This window comes from Chenopodium album, chromosome 4, assembly GCF_948465745.1.
Source record: "Chenopodium album chromosome 4, dcCheAlbu1.1, whole genome shotgun sequence".
Classification (NCBI taxonomy): Eukaryota; Viridiplantae; Streptophyta; class Magnoliopsida; order Caryophyllales; family Amaranthaceae; genus Chenopodium; species Chenopodium album.
In genome coordinates, this window is record NC_137837.1 from 6,863,479 (window position 1) to 6,878,012 (window position 14,534).

The following is a 14,534-nucleotide window of genomic DNA, read 5'->3' on the forward strand; positions in this document are numbered from 1 at the left end:
GTATGAGCTAGGAAACATCACACATGCTTAAGTTTGGACTTTGGAAACTCATGATTTTCTTATGCAATAGAGTAATGTAATCTAAAACAGACACTACACGTCCACGAAAATGTGAAAAAGACTGATTATAGCGATAAATAATGCTCTATAAGTCTTTACCAAATAAAATAAAATAATAAATAATAATAATGCTCTATAAGTCACTAAAGAATTTGTCTACATTTGTCAACTTTCATTTGCTGTTTTTTTCTTTCACATTTTGTTATAGAGAATGTAATGAAGTTGCTTACTTGAACGTTAAATGGATGGTGTTTAACTGTAGCAAAAGACTTGTACTCTGGCTTCTAACATATGGTTATATAACGCTTGCTAAGTATTCAATTTCTACAAAAAAGAAAATATACTTCGTATTACACTAAGTTGAAATGATAGCAACATAAGCAATGCCTCTCAAAAAAATTAATTAATTAATTAAAAATTTAAAAAATTGTCCATATACCCAAAAAATATAGCACATAATCATTACTTACTCTTTATCTTTCTCATACGGAGTACAAAATACACATATACCCAAATAATCATTGCTTACTTTTTCTCTTTTTTCATACAATATTCTCTATTTTTTATTCTCATACAATGTTCTCTAGTACTTATTATTTTTCAATAGAAAATATTCCACTACTTCCGCCATTGTCCTTAACTAACCGTGATTTTTGAGAAATAGACACGAAATTATGGGATGGAGGAAGTATCACAATTTTTTTTTTTTTTTTTTTTTTGCCAAAAACTAGTTTATGTATTGTAGTAATTTCACGATTACGAACATCTCATATTATTTTATCATATTGACATAAACTTCTTCACCAAAAAAAATAAAAAATTATATTGACATAAACTTAAAAAGTAATCCTGAAATCATAACATATAATTACTTTACCTACATCTATTTAATTCGTGGAAAATGTTGAATTTGCAATTTTAATTTATGGAGAAATATTGAGGTCAAATTATAACTACGAAGAGAGTGAGGAATAACTCAAGTGGTTAGAGTTTTCATCTTACGAAGTAAATGATAACATCTCGTGGAATCCGAGTCAAATTTAATCCAATATAATTTGTCAAGTATATTAGAAAAATCTACTTAAATCGAATTTGGTAGGAAAGAAAGCTTAGGCTTAGTGCTTTTCATAAAGATGGTAAAAACCAAATAAGAAAGTTAAACGTGGCCTTCATGAAATGAATTCATTACCTAATGTAAGCAAACAAAACTACACACCATAACCATGAGGTCCATGACACCACGACATTCCATAATTTACACACTTTACATGAATATTGTCTTTTGAAATTCTCATGTTACAACTTCAATGTACTTGATTGCCATTTTTAACACGTCTTATCCCATTATAAGGCTTCAAAATGACATAATTAACAAACATAATCTTTCCTAAAAACTTACTTGAATTGACTCTAGTGTAGTACAAAATATTAGTTAAACCGGCTTTATTGTAGTCATCCATTGACCAAGCTTATTGGAGTTTATTTAAACTTTATTTTTCTAAATGTTATTACTATAAGGTGAAAAGAAAAGGTTAAGTCCTAAGTTAAAAATAAAATATAAAATAAATAAAAAAAACCAAACTCTGATTTGAAAGATATGGCAAGAGAAAAAAACTTGTTGATAGTTAATGATTTAGACAAATTTCAATTCCGTACCTCATATACAACTGTCAAAATCTCTATCAATAAAACAAATATCTATGGTACGAACGAAGTACATACTTTATGATATGGAAAGAAAAATCTTAGAAAAACGATAAATGAATGGAAGAAGAAAGTAATATCATGAGTCATCCATGTGAAACTACCCTTAGAATGCATATACATGAGGAAACTATGCCTGTCAAAACTCAACAGTCTGGTATGAATGGCTCATATTGTATGTGGTCCTTGCTAGATAGATTGAGTCCTTACCACTATATCAGATGAGAAACTCCCATGAATCACTTTTCATGTTAGTATATACTCTCTACTTGATTAAGATAAACTCCACTCCCTTACTCATCTCCCACTTCAAGTACTAATAAAACTGAGCCACTCAACTATACTTCAATTACATGAGAATACCTGATTTTAACCGCACCAAACTGGATATGATTACAAATAACAAATAAACCCTAATCAACCTGAAACCAAACCGAATGATTCATCACCTAAATATAACCCGAATAAAATCAGGTCCACAAGATCCTATACCCATTTCAACCTGTAGAGTACAATTTATCCTCATCATCTTCTATAAAAATATACAGTACAGACATATGCTTGGCCTTTAAGCTGCTAAATTCTGCACTTTTTTTCTTACTTCAGTCAGCTTATTTTTGGTCTGTATACCAATGTTCTAAAACTCAGCTCAAAAAACTTGTACTAGGATTGTTCAGCCAAAAGAAGGACAACACAGACAAAACTAAATTAGAAAGATACTTTAAACTAGCAAAATCTAGTACTAAATTTTGTTCAGTGTAACAGATCTGTAAAGGCTAATGATTGTCCATTGCAAAGAAACACTAACACAAAAATACGTTCTTGCTAAGAATTTTGGCAAAAATGGCCTAAGTACGATCAATAAAATCTGAGTTAAAAATATGCAGGCAAGATGTACCACTATCACCTAAATGATAAGCCAAAGATCGGTACAAGCCTGTTAAATTTCTTTGATGACATTAGGTCTTTTCTCAAGGCGAAAACCCTTCACAATCCGTGTTTGAATGATTATGTTTTAATAAAATCATTCTAAAAAGAATTAGACCAAATCTACTCAAAACATATTCCACAAAACTAAAACCCTGAAAACAGAAGTACTAAGCAAATGAAACTCGCAACATATGCAAAAATTAAATAAGAAACGTTAAAAGCAGACAAATAAACACACACACACACACACACTCATGGATGGAATGAGCTCAGCTTCTACAAAATAGTTGATGATAAATCCGAAAAACTAAGGTTTTAGAGAAGAAAATATCCAAATTTTCATCAAACCTTAGAATATGAAGGCATAGGACTTCAGGAGTTCAATGGCTTCACAACATTCATTAAGCAGTTTAATCATTTGACCTAATTCATTATGATAAGAATAAACAAAAATTACTCTATCAAACTATGCTGAAACTATGCCTTCAAGGCTTCAATTGTGACAGAAATTACAATAGACAAACGCTGTCTGGTGAAAAACTTTCACCTAGCTTAACAAAGGTTCAATCATTGAATCTAATTATATATATCAAGTCTTAAACAAGTTGTAAATTTTCTGTTAGTCATTTAAAAGAAGATGATAAATTAATACTATGTAGATATTTTTAACAGAATAGGCCAAATTTTCGGTTTTGTACTACTACTGATAGATAGCTTGTGAAGTTCTGTCTCTGTTTATGGCATGAAAACTATACACGAACATGTGAATGGTAAGCTGGCTATACATTATGATATGTCTAACAACCTCACAAGTTTTGGACATTAGACTCCTTCAGCTAAGTGCGTAAGATACTTGCAATGTAAAATAACTGCCTCACTTTATAAGGTAACTCTAACAATGCTCAGGATACCATGAAAATATTACCTCTTGTAGTACTAGAATACAAAGTTTAGGAATTTTCTTTTTCAACAGATGAGAGGGCAAAATTAAGAAAATTTGCATTATCTCACCCTAATCAGAATATAATCTACTGCCACGCAGCCACATCCGACGTAGCATTTAATAGTCAGAATAAATGCCTCTTAGTACAACTCTTTTGAAGTAGTTGCAGGAAATTTTATTTCACAAAACATCTTTAAAACTCAATTTCTTTTCCTCTCCTTCAAAATATAAAAACTCTGGATCCTATAACGTCCCTAGTATGTCAGTCACTTTCAGATAATCAAACAAGACATCTAAACACCTCCACTTTGCCTCGGCATCATCATTTAATAATTTACGAATTACTGTACCCCAAAATTCAATTGCATTGCAAGCCAAAGGTGAAAAGCTTTAACTGATCAAAACTAGACTTCAAACAGAAATCATAATGTAGATCATTGTATGTGCAACACAAAAGATGTATGGTACACAAATAAATAATAAGAAAAACCTTAGATTGCTTGAACAATGCATACTTCTCAAGTAAATATACATCTAAAAAGAAGTACATAGAATTTCGTTGCAGATATAATTGGTCATTCCTTAAATTACCTGCATCACCATCCCCATGGTTTTCATTTGCATCTCAATTCCCTCTTCTGGCCCTTCGTCACAGAGCAGGTTAGAGCAGACTCATTAAAATGTACTGAGATGCCAATACTATCTTTATATTTGGGAATTGACTCAGCGGTCAGAGATTCTGTGAAGTTTAAGACAGCATAAGCGCAGCAAAAAAACTGAATGATACAAAAAATTTATGCAATCTAAATAATTTGGCTAAAGGTGAAGAAGAGGAAATGCATACATGCATATGATAAGAAATTAAGAACACAATCAAAGGTATACTTAAGATGTTATATTATTTATCAATCAAATAATCAAAACAAATTTTTATTCCCTAACAGTAAAGAATAGCAAGGACTACTGCTATGTCTTAAAGGAGATACCAATGACCAAGGCAAAACTGATACAACTTCCAACTTAATAGCGTATGAACTAAGTACAAACATTAACGAGTAGTATCTTCTATACGCAGCATCAATTATGCATACTCGTCAATTTTCATAACCAATTAATAAGAACATTTTCAACTTAGTAGCAAAACAGCAACAGATAATAGAGTTTTAGACATGCACTAATTTTGAAATTTTGTTACACATTTGTTCACAGATTGCTGACATTAGCACATTACATCTTCCATCTCGCCACTTAGAGTGCTTGTCTACTAATTACATCCTGCTATCTAACTAGATAGAAATTATAATCTTTTTTTTTTTTTTTTTTTAACAAGAGACTGGTTATTTTCCTGATTTTGCCTACCTTCTTACCAAATTTCGTAACATGTTTCAAATGAATTATTCAGTGCACAGTCATCATTGTGGCCTAACATTGTCCAATGTATATATAAGCCAATGCTGTGAGATAGTTTCTTAAGTCTTTGGGAGCAAAAGATATTATAGGCCTCAAAGAGCTTCAAACCATCAAACCCTTAAAATGCCAACTATGACAGTTCACACACTTGCAGTCATATTTGGCATCTTAGGTATATATACATAACACTTCAAATTTTTCTCACAGCTGTTGTTAAATGGCAGAGGGGGAAAAGGAAAGAGATTTTTGAATTGCTTTCCCCTTCAGGGTTTTGTTTACAGCAATGCTATTGTGTATAAATTGATACTAATCATGATTTTCTTTGTTTCACCTCAGGAAATATTGTCTCAGTTGGAGTGTTCCTTTCACCACTGTTAGTCATTCTGAATTTACGAATAACTCAATTCCAGCAACTTCTTCAGTAGAGTCTCTAAAGTCTAACCCTTGCTTTATCTCTCTTTTACAGGCCAACTTTCTACAGGATTTACAAAAGGAAATCATCTGAAGGATACAAGTCACTACCCTATGCTGTGGCACTGTTCAGTGCAATGATGCTATTATATTATGGCTCCCTCAAGCCGGGTGGATTTCTGCTCATCACTATTAATAGTTTTGGATGCTTCATAGAGGTTATTTACCTGGTGACATTTCTTGTATATGCACCAAAACAGACAAAGGTATATCTTCTGCTTCACTCATTTTCCACCCTCATTAGAAGTCAGAATCGACTTTTAATTACAGTTAGAAAAACTTCACTGTTCCTTGACCACCCACAAAAGACCCAGGAGAGTAACACTTGTTTTCATGTGACCCCTGAGCCCCAATATACTATGCCATATTGGTTAGTCTGTACATATAATAAAACTCAGACAGATACACTTTGTCCAGAAAAATAAAAAAAAGCAGCACAGGTATGAAAATCAATATGCAGGAAAAACATTGTGCAGAAAAGTAATTACTGTACTGCCCTTTCCACAACTCCTCCCTCCACCCCCCATTTTACCTCATCAGCTTCCCGGTTTGTAAAACCGGTGTTGCCCAGGCCAATGCAAGGAGCTAAATCAGTTCTTGTTTTTGGGGAAATTTGGTTCCTACTCCTCTGCGTTTGTCAATACCTATCCAAGTAACCCAGTGTGATTCTAAACAAAGTTTCCATTAAGCAAACTTTTCTGCTTTAAAACCATAATTTTAGCACTAAGTCACTTACAGCCTTACAGGAGTTTGATACCAGTAGCATGTGTTGAATAGAGCTCCTTTAATAGTCCACTTTCTGACATTCTGCAGAATTTCACACTGAAGCTTATAGTTCTATTTAACCTGGGAGTATGTAGCTTAGTCATGCTGCTCACAACTTTTCTAGCAAAAGGTTCCAAAAGAATTACTATTGTAGGCTGGATAAATGCAGCTATCAACCTCGCGGTGTTCGCTGCTCCAATGAGTGTCATGGTAAGTAGTATGAAAAATCCATAACTTCAGATTCCTAAGCATGTTAAAAACATATCAAATCTAAACTGAATATTGTGACGCCAACACTTGATTTCGTATATCAGAGGCAAGTAATTAGAACAAGAAGCGTGGAGTTCATGCCTATTTCTCTCTCCTTAGCCCTGACCCTTAACGCCACTATGTGGTTCTTCTATGGATTTTTCCTCAAAGACTATTTCATCGCAGTAAGTACCAATAAATCATTTCTTTTTAAATTTCCTTCACTATTTGGTACAAATTTCCAACAATAATGTTCTTTTGTGATACATAGAAGCTAATTAATATGATAAACAGGGACCAAATATATTGGGATTTTTTCTAGGAATGATTCAGACGAGCCTCTATATCGTCTACAAATACTGCATCAAAAGGACAGAACATGATTGCATTCATGAGGATACAAACAGAGTAACAAAGTTAGATCCAGTGGATGATGTCGTCAAGGACAACCAACCAATTGAAATGCAGATAGTATAGAGTATCCTTTTCAACTAGGGTGAACTGTTAACTCTCCATTGAGATCTGGGGTTTCGGGAAATCGCCTAGTACCTATCTATATGAAGAGTTGAGACAATCTATGGTAGATAATGATGTAGTTCGTGTGAAATAATATTAATAATAACAATAATAGTGATTCAATTTACTGTCTCTATATTCAGGACGGGATGGGAAGGAGAAGAACAAGGAAAAATCACTGCTCTTTTTTTTTTTTTTTGTGTCACTTTGAAACTCTTTCCAGGTTACAAGTGAATGATAGCTTTCTATTCCTCTGTTTCATTCGTCCCTCTCCTCCCTCCCTTTCTTTCAAGATTCTTGGAGAGACAAACAAGTTGTTAAAAAGACAACTTAATTTCTAATTTGCTGAATCCTGCCTTTCAAATGAACGAAGGTAGAATGCGCGAGGGTGTATCATATACATAATCTTGAAGAAATTTACTCCAATTTTCATTATTGAGGGAAGTTTCTTAGATACAACTTTAAAACTAGATTCTGCAAAACTAGCCTATTCATTACAGCAGATCAACGTTCTAGTGAGCATTATCAAACAAGTAGCTGTATTTTGCCTTAAGCCTCATACAGCTTTTTAGCTAGAAAAACCTGGTTTGATTATCATCTCATATATCCTCCAGAATTCCAGATGGCAGTTGAAGGCACCACACACCGCACAAAGCATGCACAAACAGGAAAATAAATTATTAACTGACAAGGCTCCTCAAATTTCAAACCTGTCAGCTGGATCATTTGTTTTCTTCTGCAATGGACTCTCCTCCAGAAATTAAATTCATTAAAGCCCTGGTAGCATGGCCAACAGCTCGAGAGGTCTTCTTTGCAGCACCAGAGACAACTGGTTGCAATGAGATGGCAGGAAGGTTCGCTCTCTCCTCAATCATTGCTGCATAGCAGCAGGGCAGAGCAGTATAAGGAATTCAGTTAGGATGAAGAAGTCAATCAATGTTTAGGTAAGCAACCAAAGTATACTTATAACATACACATAGTCTGATCACGAGCAATAGAGCCAATCTGTCGCATTCCATGTTTGGCTGCTTGAACTGCTTGTGCGGATTTATTAACTCCCTCTGATATCTCTTGGCTGAAAACATGAACCACAGTGTCAATTTATCTGGGATTTCAGCCAGGTCTTGGCCACAATCTACAAGTGTTAGCAAAGGTTATAAGCCAAGATGCTTTAACACGTCAATACTTACAGGTTATGTTTATTAATATGACAAACTTACAAGAGTTTAGTGAGTTTGAACAACTTGTATGCAATTAAACAGGATAACATGAAAGGTTAAGCATTTATTGAAGATGAAAAGTTTTGGCAGAAAATAAATATTTATGCCAGGTACACTAATAAAAATTATCTGTCTCTCTCTCCCCCCAACAGCTTTAGAACAGTATAAATTACTCTGCAGAATTTAGAAATAGGATAACAGTACCACAACAACAACAAAAAAAAAATAAAAAAAAAGGGTCCAAAATCTTACAGAATACAGAACATGAAAACTTTTCTACTCCATAAGAGAAGCACAAAAATCAAATGAAAAAATATACTACCTCCGTTACAGATTATGTGCAACGATTTGACATAAAGTAGAGAGGGAAATCGTCTAATCGTTGCACATAACTTGTAACGGAGGTAGTATATAGATTTCAAACCAAAGCATCTTCCTTTCACTGAAAAAGCAATTATCAGCTTGCAGATAGATCACTCTTGAATAGATTTTCAATCAATCATTCAATCAACCAATCAAAGCCTTGAAATAACTATTTTATTCAATCTTACTAACATAGTAGTAAATCCCCCCACCCACCCACCCACCAAAAAAAAAAAAAAAAAAGAAAACACACACACACACACACACACACACGCACAGAGAGAGACAAAACCAAAACAGAGAAAGCATTTCCTTAATCAATGCTAGATTGCTAGAGCTTGAAGTGTCACATCCTTTGTAATCAGAAAGCACCTCAAGAGGCATCAATCTGGGGAACTGAAAAGAAAGTTAGGAATACACAATCATGAAAGTGGAGTACTCTACTTTATTTACCTCAAGTCACTCAGTTCCACAGTAAGGTCACTGATTTCAATGCCTGAAAGCCTAATAGCTGCCATTGTACTGGGCAGCTCCTCTCGAGCAGCGTCTGCTAGCTTTGCAAAAGAATTAGCAGCTCTTCCCATAGCCTAATACATGACAAGCAAATTACAGTAGTCAGAAAATTTACTCAATTCCTATGCTCCTTATGCCAGCAAAAATAGAGATCACATAATTGATAATTCAATGTCACTTATCTAAATACAGACATTAAGCTAAGCACACACTTTATTGTGTTTTCTGAACAAGCCAATTTTAATAAAATATATTCAGATAGACCAGATCTGGTGAAAGTTGGAAAATTTTAATGTAATCAAATAATTATTTTCAATAATCTTAGTTTCAATATAGTACACTTCAATTACTCAAATAAGCAGTCTAATCAATCAGTATTAGACACTCTGCTTTGCCTCCTTATGTTGCCCTGCCAGCTAATCATCAGAAACTATATAGCCTCGGTTATATATAATGTCCTCAAAAGCTGACAGTTGAGGACTTTACAAAGTTTGAAGGAGCCAAGTAAATAATTAGCAAGGTGTCCATGTCCTAGGCCTTGACAGTTTCACTTCATCAGCTCTATTTCTGCAACCACATGACAAGATCCAGGTCCAACACCTTAAAGGATAAAATTAAAAATAAAAATAAAAAAGAAAGTGGAGAATTAATGTAAGATTATCTATAGCAGAAGCTTTTGTCTAATTACCTACTTGAGCTGGGGAACAGCCCAAGTTATAGCTCCATTTAACCATCCATCACACTTATTGTTAGGCCAATCCCTATATTTGAGGCAACTCATTTCATTGCAACAAATACACAACAAAGTGGTGCATCCGTGCATGTTTTCATATTTTTCTCCTTTACAAACACATCAATGACCAATCATGTTTTTTAAATAGTTACTGATTTGAGCATCAAAGGAGCATCCCTCAGATCCAGGTCAGACGCATCTGCTAATGAGTAGGTCTTAGCTGATTGCAGCTAAAGGGGAAAGAGGGGATGATAACAACTCGACAAGAATTTATATGCAGGTCTTAGCTGATGGTAGTTGAAGCATGTGTCAAACAGGATTATTAGGAACAATTTATTTAATTTGACTACACTTGATAAAGCAAATATTGTTTGGAGAACTTACATACAAGGTAGGAACAGCTGCAGCAACAAAGCTGACAAATGCCACAGAAGTCTGCATCCAAAGGAAATCAATATAAGTAATGAAAATATATAGATAGTATTTCACTTTCAGTGATATAAGTGAGTGGAATATCCGCCAGATAAGTGAGTGGACTATGAAACTAAGGAGAAGCACTTTTACAGTATATTTTCCTTCCTCTAGTTTCATTGGAAAGTACTATAAAGGGGGAACTACAATACTGAACTTCACTAAGGTTTCTCAGTCTCAGGAACCAAACACTATAGAAAACTGATTTATGATAGAGTAATTCCCCAATATAGAAACAAAAACCTAATCTTACCATTTAAGATGTCCCTAAATATATGTTTAGGACCCCCTCACCTGAACTTTTTGCTCTTCATTATGATTTTTGACATTCTACTCGTTTTCTAAGGGGCATATTCAGGACACCATTTGGCCGAGGGAATATGCAACTCTCCCCCCTTCCGTTTTGATTAGCTAAACTCCATGTGCCTTGTCTATATCCATCAAGCTCAATGCCTTGATCATCATTGTATGAACCACTGATTTCTCCTTAAGTACTAGTTAAAAATTTGAGGCACACATGTATTATATCCCCAATTAAAAATCGCGAGCTTACATGGAATCATGAATCAACTCCCAAACAAATACCCCCTCGTTTCCATATTATCTGTCCACATTAACTAACATTTCTTACTCCACATTATTTGGCACTTAAAATACAATGCACTATTATTTTTCCTTCAATGATATCAGTACAATTTATTTTTTAAGGATGATATCTATGCAACATTACTATATACAGTTTCAGGGAAAATGATAAAATGACAATACTAAGCATAAATCTTAACATTAATTACACCAATCGATACGTGAAATTGGCATGCAAAAATGAAACATATTCGGTAACCAACACTAAATTCAAAGCCTAAATCCAATAACATTCCATGTAAACTAACAATATTCTGAATTTAAGTAACCCATTGCTGGAAAATCAACAGAATAAATGAAGAACACCATATAACAAGCTGTATAAATTCTGTAAAATTCAAAGCAGAAATTAAATAATTGAATTACCGTGCAAGCGATGAATGTTAAGAGGAAGAAAGCTTGGTCACTCAAACTGAACTTCAAACGCCACGACGAGACGAAAGGCGGAACATTAGGGTTCTTAATTTCAACAAATTCGGATTGATTTTCCGAGTCAAATTGTTGCGCCTGTGATTTCTGACTAATTGAATTGGGAATTTTCAATTGAGTTGATGAATTCAAAGAACAAAATGTTGATAAATTGCGAAGATTCGAGGAATAAAGGGGGGAAATTGTGCGAGGATTAAGGAAGAGAGTGGAATTTGAAGGAGAAATAGAGGTTGAGAAAGTGAAGTGATGGGGAAGAAGGAGAGAGAAAGTGCGGGTGGAAAGATTTGAAGGTAGTTGTAATGGAGGTTTCATGATGGTAATTTGGAGAGAGAGAGTGTGTGTTTCTAAGAGCTGTGAAGTACTGCAATGGCGGACTGGTTTTTGCAGCGAGACGCCATGAAAATGGTAATGGAAGCTTTGGACACCTACATTACAGTGTTCTAATTTTCTGCACCCAAATTTGTTACAGTACAAACTTACAATATGTTTGATTGGAGACTTTGGAGTTGATCAACTTTGATTAGTTGTGTCAAAAAAAAAAAAAACTTTGATTAGATTTTTTAATTTTTAAGGAAATGTTAGGGGGGCAATTTGTTTTAAATCAGAATCCGCAAAAATTACAATATTTTGCGGGAACGGATTCATACAGACAAACTTCGAACAGCCGCGAGTATCTCATCTTGGCACAAGGTGGATTAACGTGTTACCTACCCTCCGAATATGTGAAAAAATAAACTTCAAACTTTGATTAGATTTTAAGCATATACAAAGTATTTTTTGTAACGTGATTACGTGAATTACAAGCCTACAGTCAAAAGTAAAAATATATGATAAGCATTTTGTTATCAAAATTTTTTACAATAATGAGTAATTAGAGATGTGAATAGTCAGGTATATGCATTAGCTAACAAGAGGACCTGTTAGAGAGAGTGAAGACCTTAGAATTTTATTTTATTTTATTTTTTTTTTTTCGAAAAAAGAAAAATCATTAGAAAGCTCTCCTTGCGAGAAGAATTCCTAATACTACGTATAAGTGAAGACCTTAGAATTGTCAAAGCCAATGTGGTCTAGTCCTAAGGTATGGGTCGTATACTCATATGGCGGGTTGGCAGCTCCCTTTGCACATATGTATCTAAGACTCTAAGTTTGTGTGGTCGTGTCTCGTGTGTACGACTTTCTAAAGCACGTCTATAAGGGATTAGAGAAGGTGGTTCATTTCGTAGCAGCAAATTAGCAAAGGGCAAATCAAACAGCTCCACACTCTAACAAAATATTAAGTACAAAATTTAGGCTCCGTTTGTTTTGGTGGAAAATATTTTCCTTAATTATTAGATTCCATTCTAAAAAAAAACAAATTATGAAATTTTATTATTGTTGATTGTGTAATTAGGACTCTCTTGTTACTCCAATTTCTGACAGCACTCTGAAGGAACACTTCAGAAAGTAGGAACAACTCTCTGAGGGTCTGATATGTATCAGACTCTTTGTCACTGACTACCCAACATATACTAATACACATAATTAAGACACATTAACATAATATCACTATCAAATTAAAGGTATTACTGGAAACACAAAGCTCCTCATTCGGAGTAATCAAAACTAACAAACACACTGACTTTAAGTATGTAAATTATAACTCTAGTACGGCTTTTCCCCTACATAATTTCCTGTAGGATAGTACTCGCAGGTTATGAATGAATCGCCGCTGTCACATATGATCTTAGAGCATCCAACCAATATGGTTTGCTTCCATACAGCCTGAGTGTAGTGTCCGCAATCATATCCACTAGTACAGCTGTTGCTACTATAGTCATACCATTGCTTCTCATCCACCCATGCCGCGACTGCATCCTTTGCTGTCCATCGTTTCCCTGAACCCCAGAACAAATTTTCCCCGAATGGACTGGTAGAATGGATCAGTTTGCAGTCCTGTCGCCTCTGCCTAGACGAGTATATCTGTGCATATTTTGCTAGCAAATTTTCCCACCTCAGAGGTGGAACCCCTACTGCTTTTCTTGCAGCATTATGCCCATCTAGGACCTCGTTTATAAATTCTGTCGTGTTAATCCTTGCTTTCGCAGGATTGACTTGAATCAGGATGATTAGTATTGAGATGGATAGAAAGAGTGAGCTTAGGATTTGCAAAGTTTTTGCCATTTTAAGCTTTTGGTTAATGAATAATTTGAATTGTTTGGGTTTGATAGTAGTCTTATATAGAATCCAGAAAAGTTGCGTTAACTTAGTAGGAACATTGTTTTCAAAGATAGTTAGGTTGAATAACTGTATTTAATTGTAGGCTGAAGCTCTTTGCTGAGTAATATAATTGCTTGACATTGAATCAAATCATAGCACATGGATTTTACATTAGTTGATTGAAGATTAAGCTGCTAAATGGATTTTATTACTTGAGTTACACGAAATACCATGACTTTCTACCTTTCAGGTTATTAGATGATTAATAAATACCTTTTGTATGATGCATCATACACTCAATTGATGGTGTGAAATAATCAGCCAACCATTGGGTAATCCCTTAAAAACTTAATTTTGGGGTTTTTTTTTTAAATTTATATTAACAACAATCTCATTGCTTATAATGGTTATAAGTAACCTCGTTTATGTATTGTTCATACCTTTTTAGTAACTCTTAATAGCCTCATTGCTCACTTACGATTCATATAATCATATCCTTTTAGTAAGCCTTAATAAATAATAACCTCATTACTCATCGGTAACCCCATTTTTATTGAAAAATTTTATATACACTCAGATATATCATGCACCTAAGTAATCCAAAGTTAGTTTCTGCTCTTCGTTTGACGATTAAATGAAAAGAAATCATCAAAATGCTCATCAATGTACCGTGCACCCGAGTGTATTTAACTATCTCACCATTTTTATATGGTGGCTTTTTTTTTTTTTAAAGCTAAGGAGAAAGACCCTGACCGTACCTCAACCCTCACGGTTTTTTGGTCCGGTATTGCAAGTCAGATACTTTAAGAGTGAGGGAAAAGGGTAAGGGATCCCCACCCTCAAAGTATCTCTAGTGGGGATTGAACCCCCAACTTCAAGGTTGGTTACCCTCACGGTTTTTATACGGTGGTTATTG

At 34.3% G+C, this 14,534-nt stretch overlaps 3 protein-coding genes across 3 annotated transcripts; 1 reads left to right on the forward strand and 2 right to left on the reverse strand.

Annotated features, from left to right (window-relative positions):
* Nucleotides 1–4,020: 4,020 nt before the first annotated feature.
* LOC145626503 (uncharacterized) lies at nucleotides 4,021–11,937 on the reverse strand. Its single transcript, XM_081678939.1, has 6 exons — nucleotides 11,360–11,937; nucleotides 10,262–10,312; nucleotides 9,085–9,218; nucleotides 8,023–8,123; nucleotides 7,759–7,925; nucleotides 4,021–4,376 (listed from the first exon to the last, which is right to left on the reverse strand). The coding sequence occupies exons 1-5, from the start codon at nucleotides 11,732–11,734 to the stop codon at nucleotides 7,771–7,773; spliced, it is 816 nt and encodes a 271-aa protein (XP_081535065.1). The 5' UTR covers nucleotides 11,735–11,937; the 3' UTR covers nucleotides 4,021–4,376; nucleotides 7,759–7,770.
* On the forward strand, nucleotides 5,180–7,784 carry LOC145627548 (bidirectional sugar transporter NEC1-like). Its single transcript, XM_081679924.1, has 6 exons — nucleotides 5,180–5,219; nucleotides 5,384–5,420; nucleotides 5,484–5,724; nucleotides 6,332–6,493; nucleotides 6,598–6,717; nucleotides 6,827–7,784. The coding sequence occupies exons 1-6, from the start codon at nucleotides 5,180–5,182 to the stop codon at nucleotides 7,007–7,009; spliced, it is 783 nt and encodes a 260-aa protein (XP_081536050.1). The 3' UTR covers nucleotides 7,010–7,784.
* An 829-nt stretch (nucleotides 11,938–12,766) lies between the features above and the next one.
* Nucleotides 12,767–13,617, reverse strand: LOC145626505 (pathogenesis-related protein PR-1-like). The gene has a single exon (XM_081678940.1). It carries the CDS (start codon nucleotides 13,580–13,582, stop codon nucleotides 13,064–13,066), a length of 519 nt encoding a protein of 172 aa, XP_081535066.1. The 5' UTR covers nucleotides 13,583–13,617; the 3' UTR covers nucleotides 12,767–13,063.
* Nucleotides 13,618–14,534: the final 917 nt, after the last annotated feature.

Coding starts and splice junctions, on each gene's coding strand:
- LOC145627548 (XM_081679924.1), top strand. CDS start 5,180: ATGACAGTTCACACACTTGCAGTCATATTTGGCATCTTAG. Junction 5,421..5,483: donor GGAGTGTTCCTTTCACCACT/GTTAGTCATTCT, acceptor GAGTCTCTAAAG/TCTAACCCTTGCTTTATCTC. Junction 6,718..6,826: donor TCAAAGACTATTTCATCGCA/GTAAGTACCAAT, acceptor TATGATAAACAG/GGACCAAATATATTGGGATT.
- LOC145626503 (XM_081678939.1), bottom strand. CDS start 11,734: ATGAAACCTCCATTACAACTACCTTCAAATCTTTCCACCCGCACTTTC. Junction 9,219..10,261: donor CAGCTGTTCCTACCTTGTAT/GTAAGTTCTCCA, acceptor GTCATGTATTAG/GCTATGGGAAGAGCTGCTAA. Junction 8,124..9,084: donor GTGGAACTGAGTGACTTGAG/GTAAATAAAGTA, acceptor TCATGTTTTCAG/CCAAGAGATATCAGAGGGAG.
- LOC145626505 (XM_081678940.1), bottom strand. CDS start 13,582: ATGGCAAAAACTTTGCAAATCCTAAGCTCACTCTTTCTATCCATCTCA.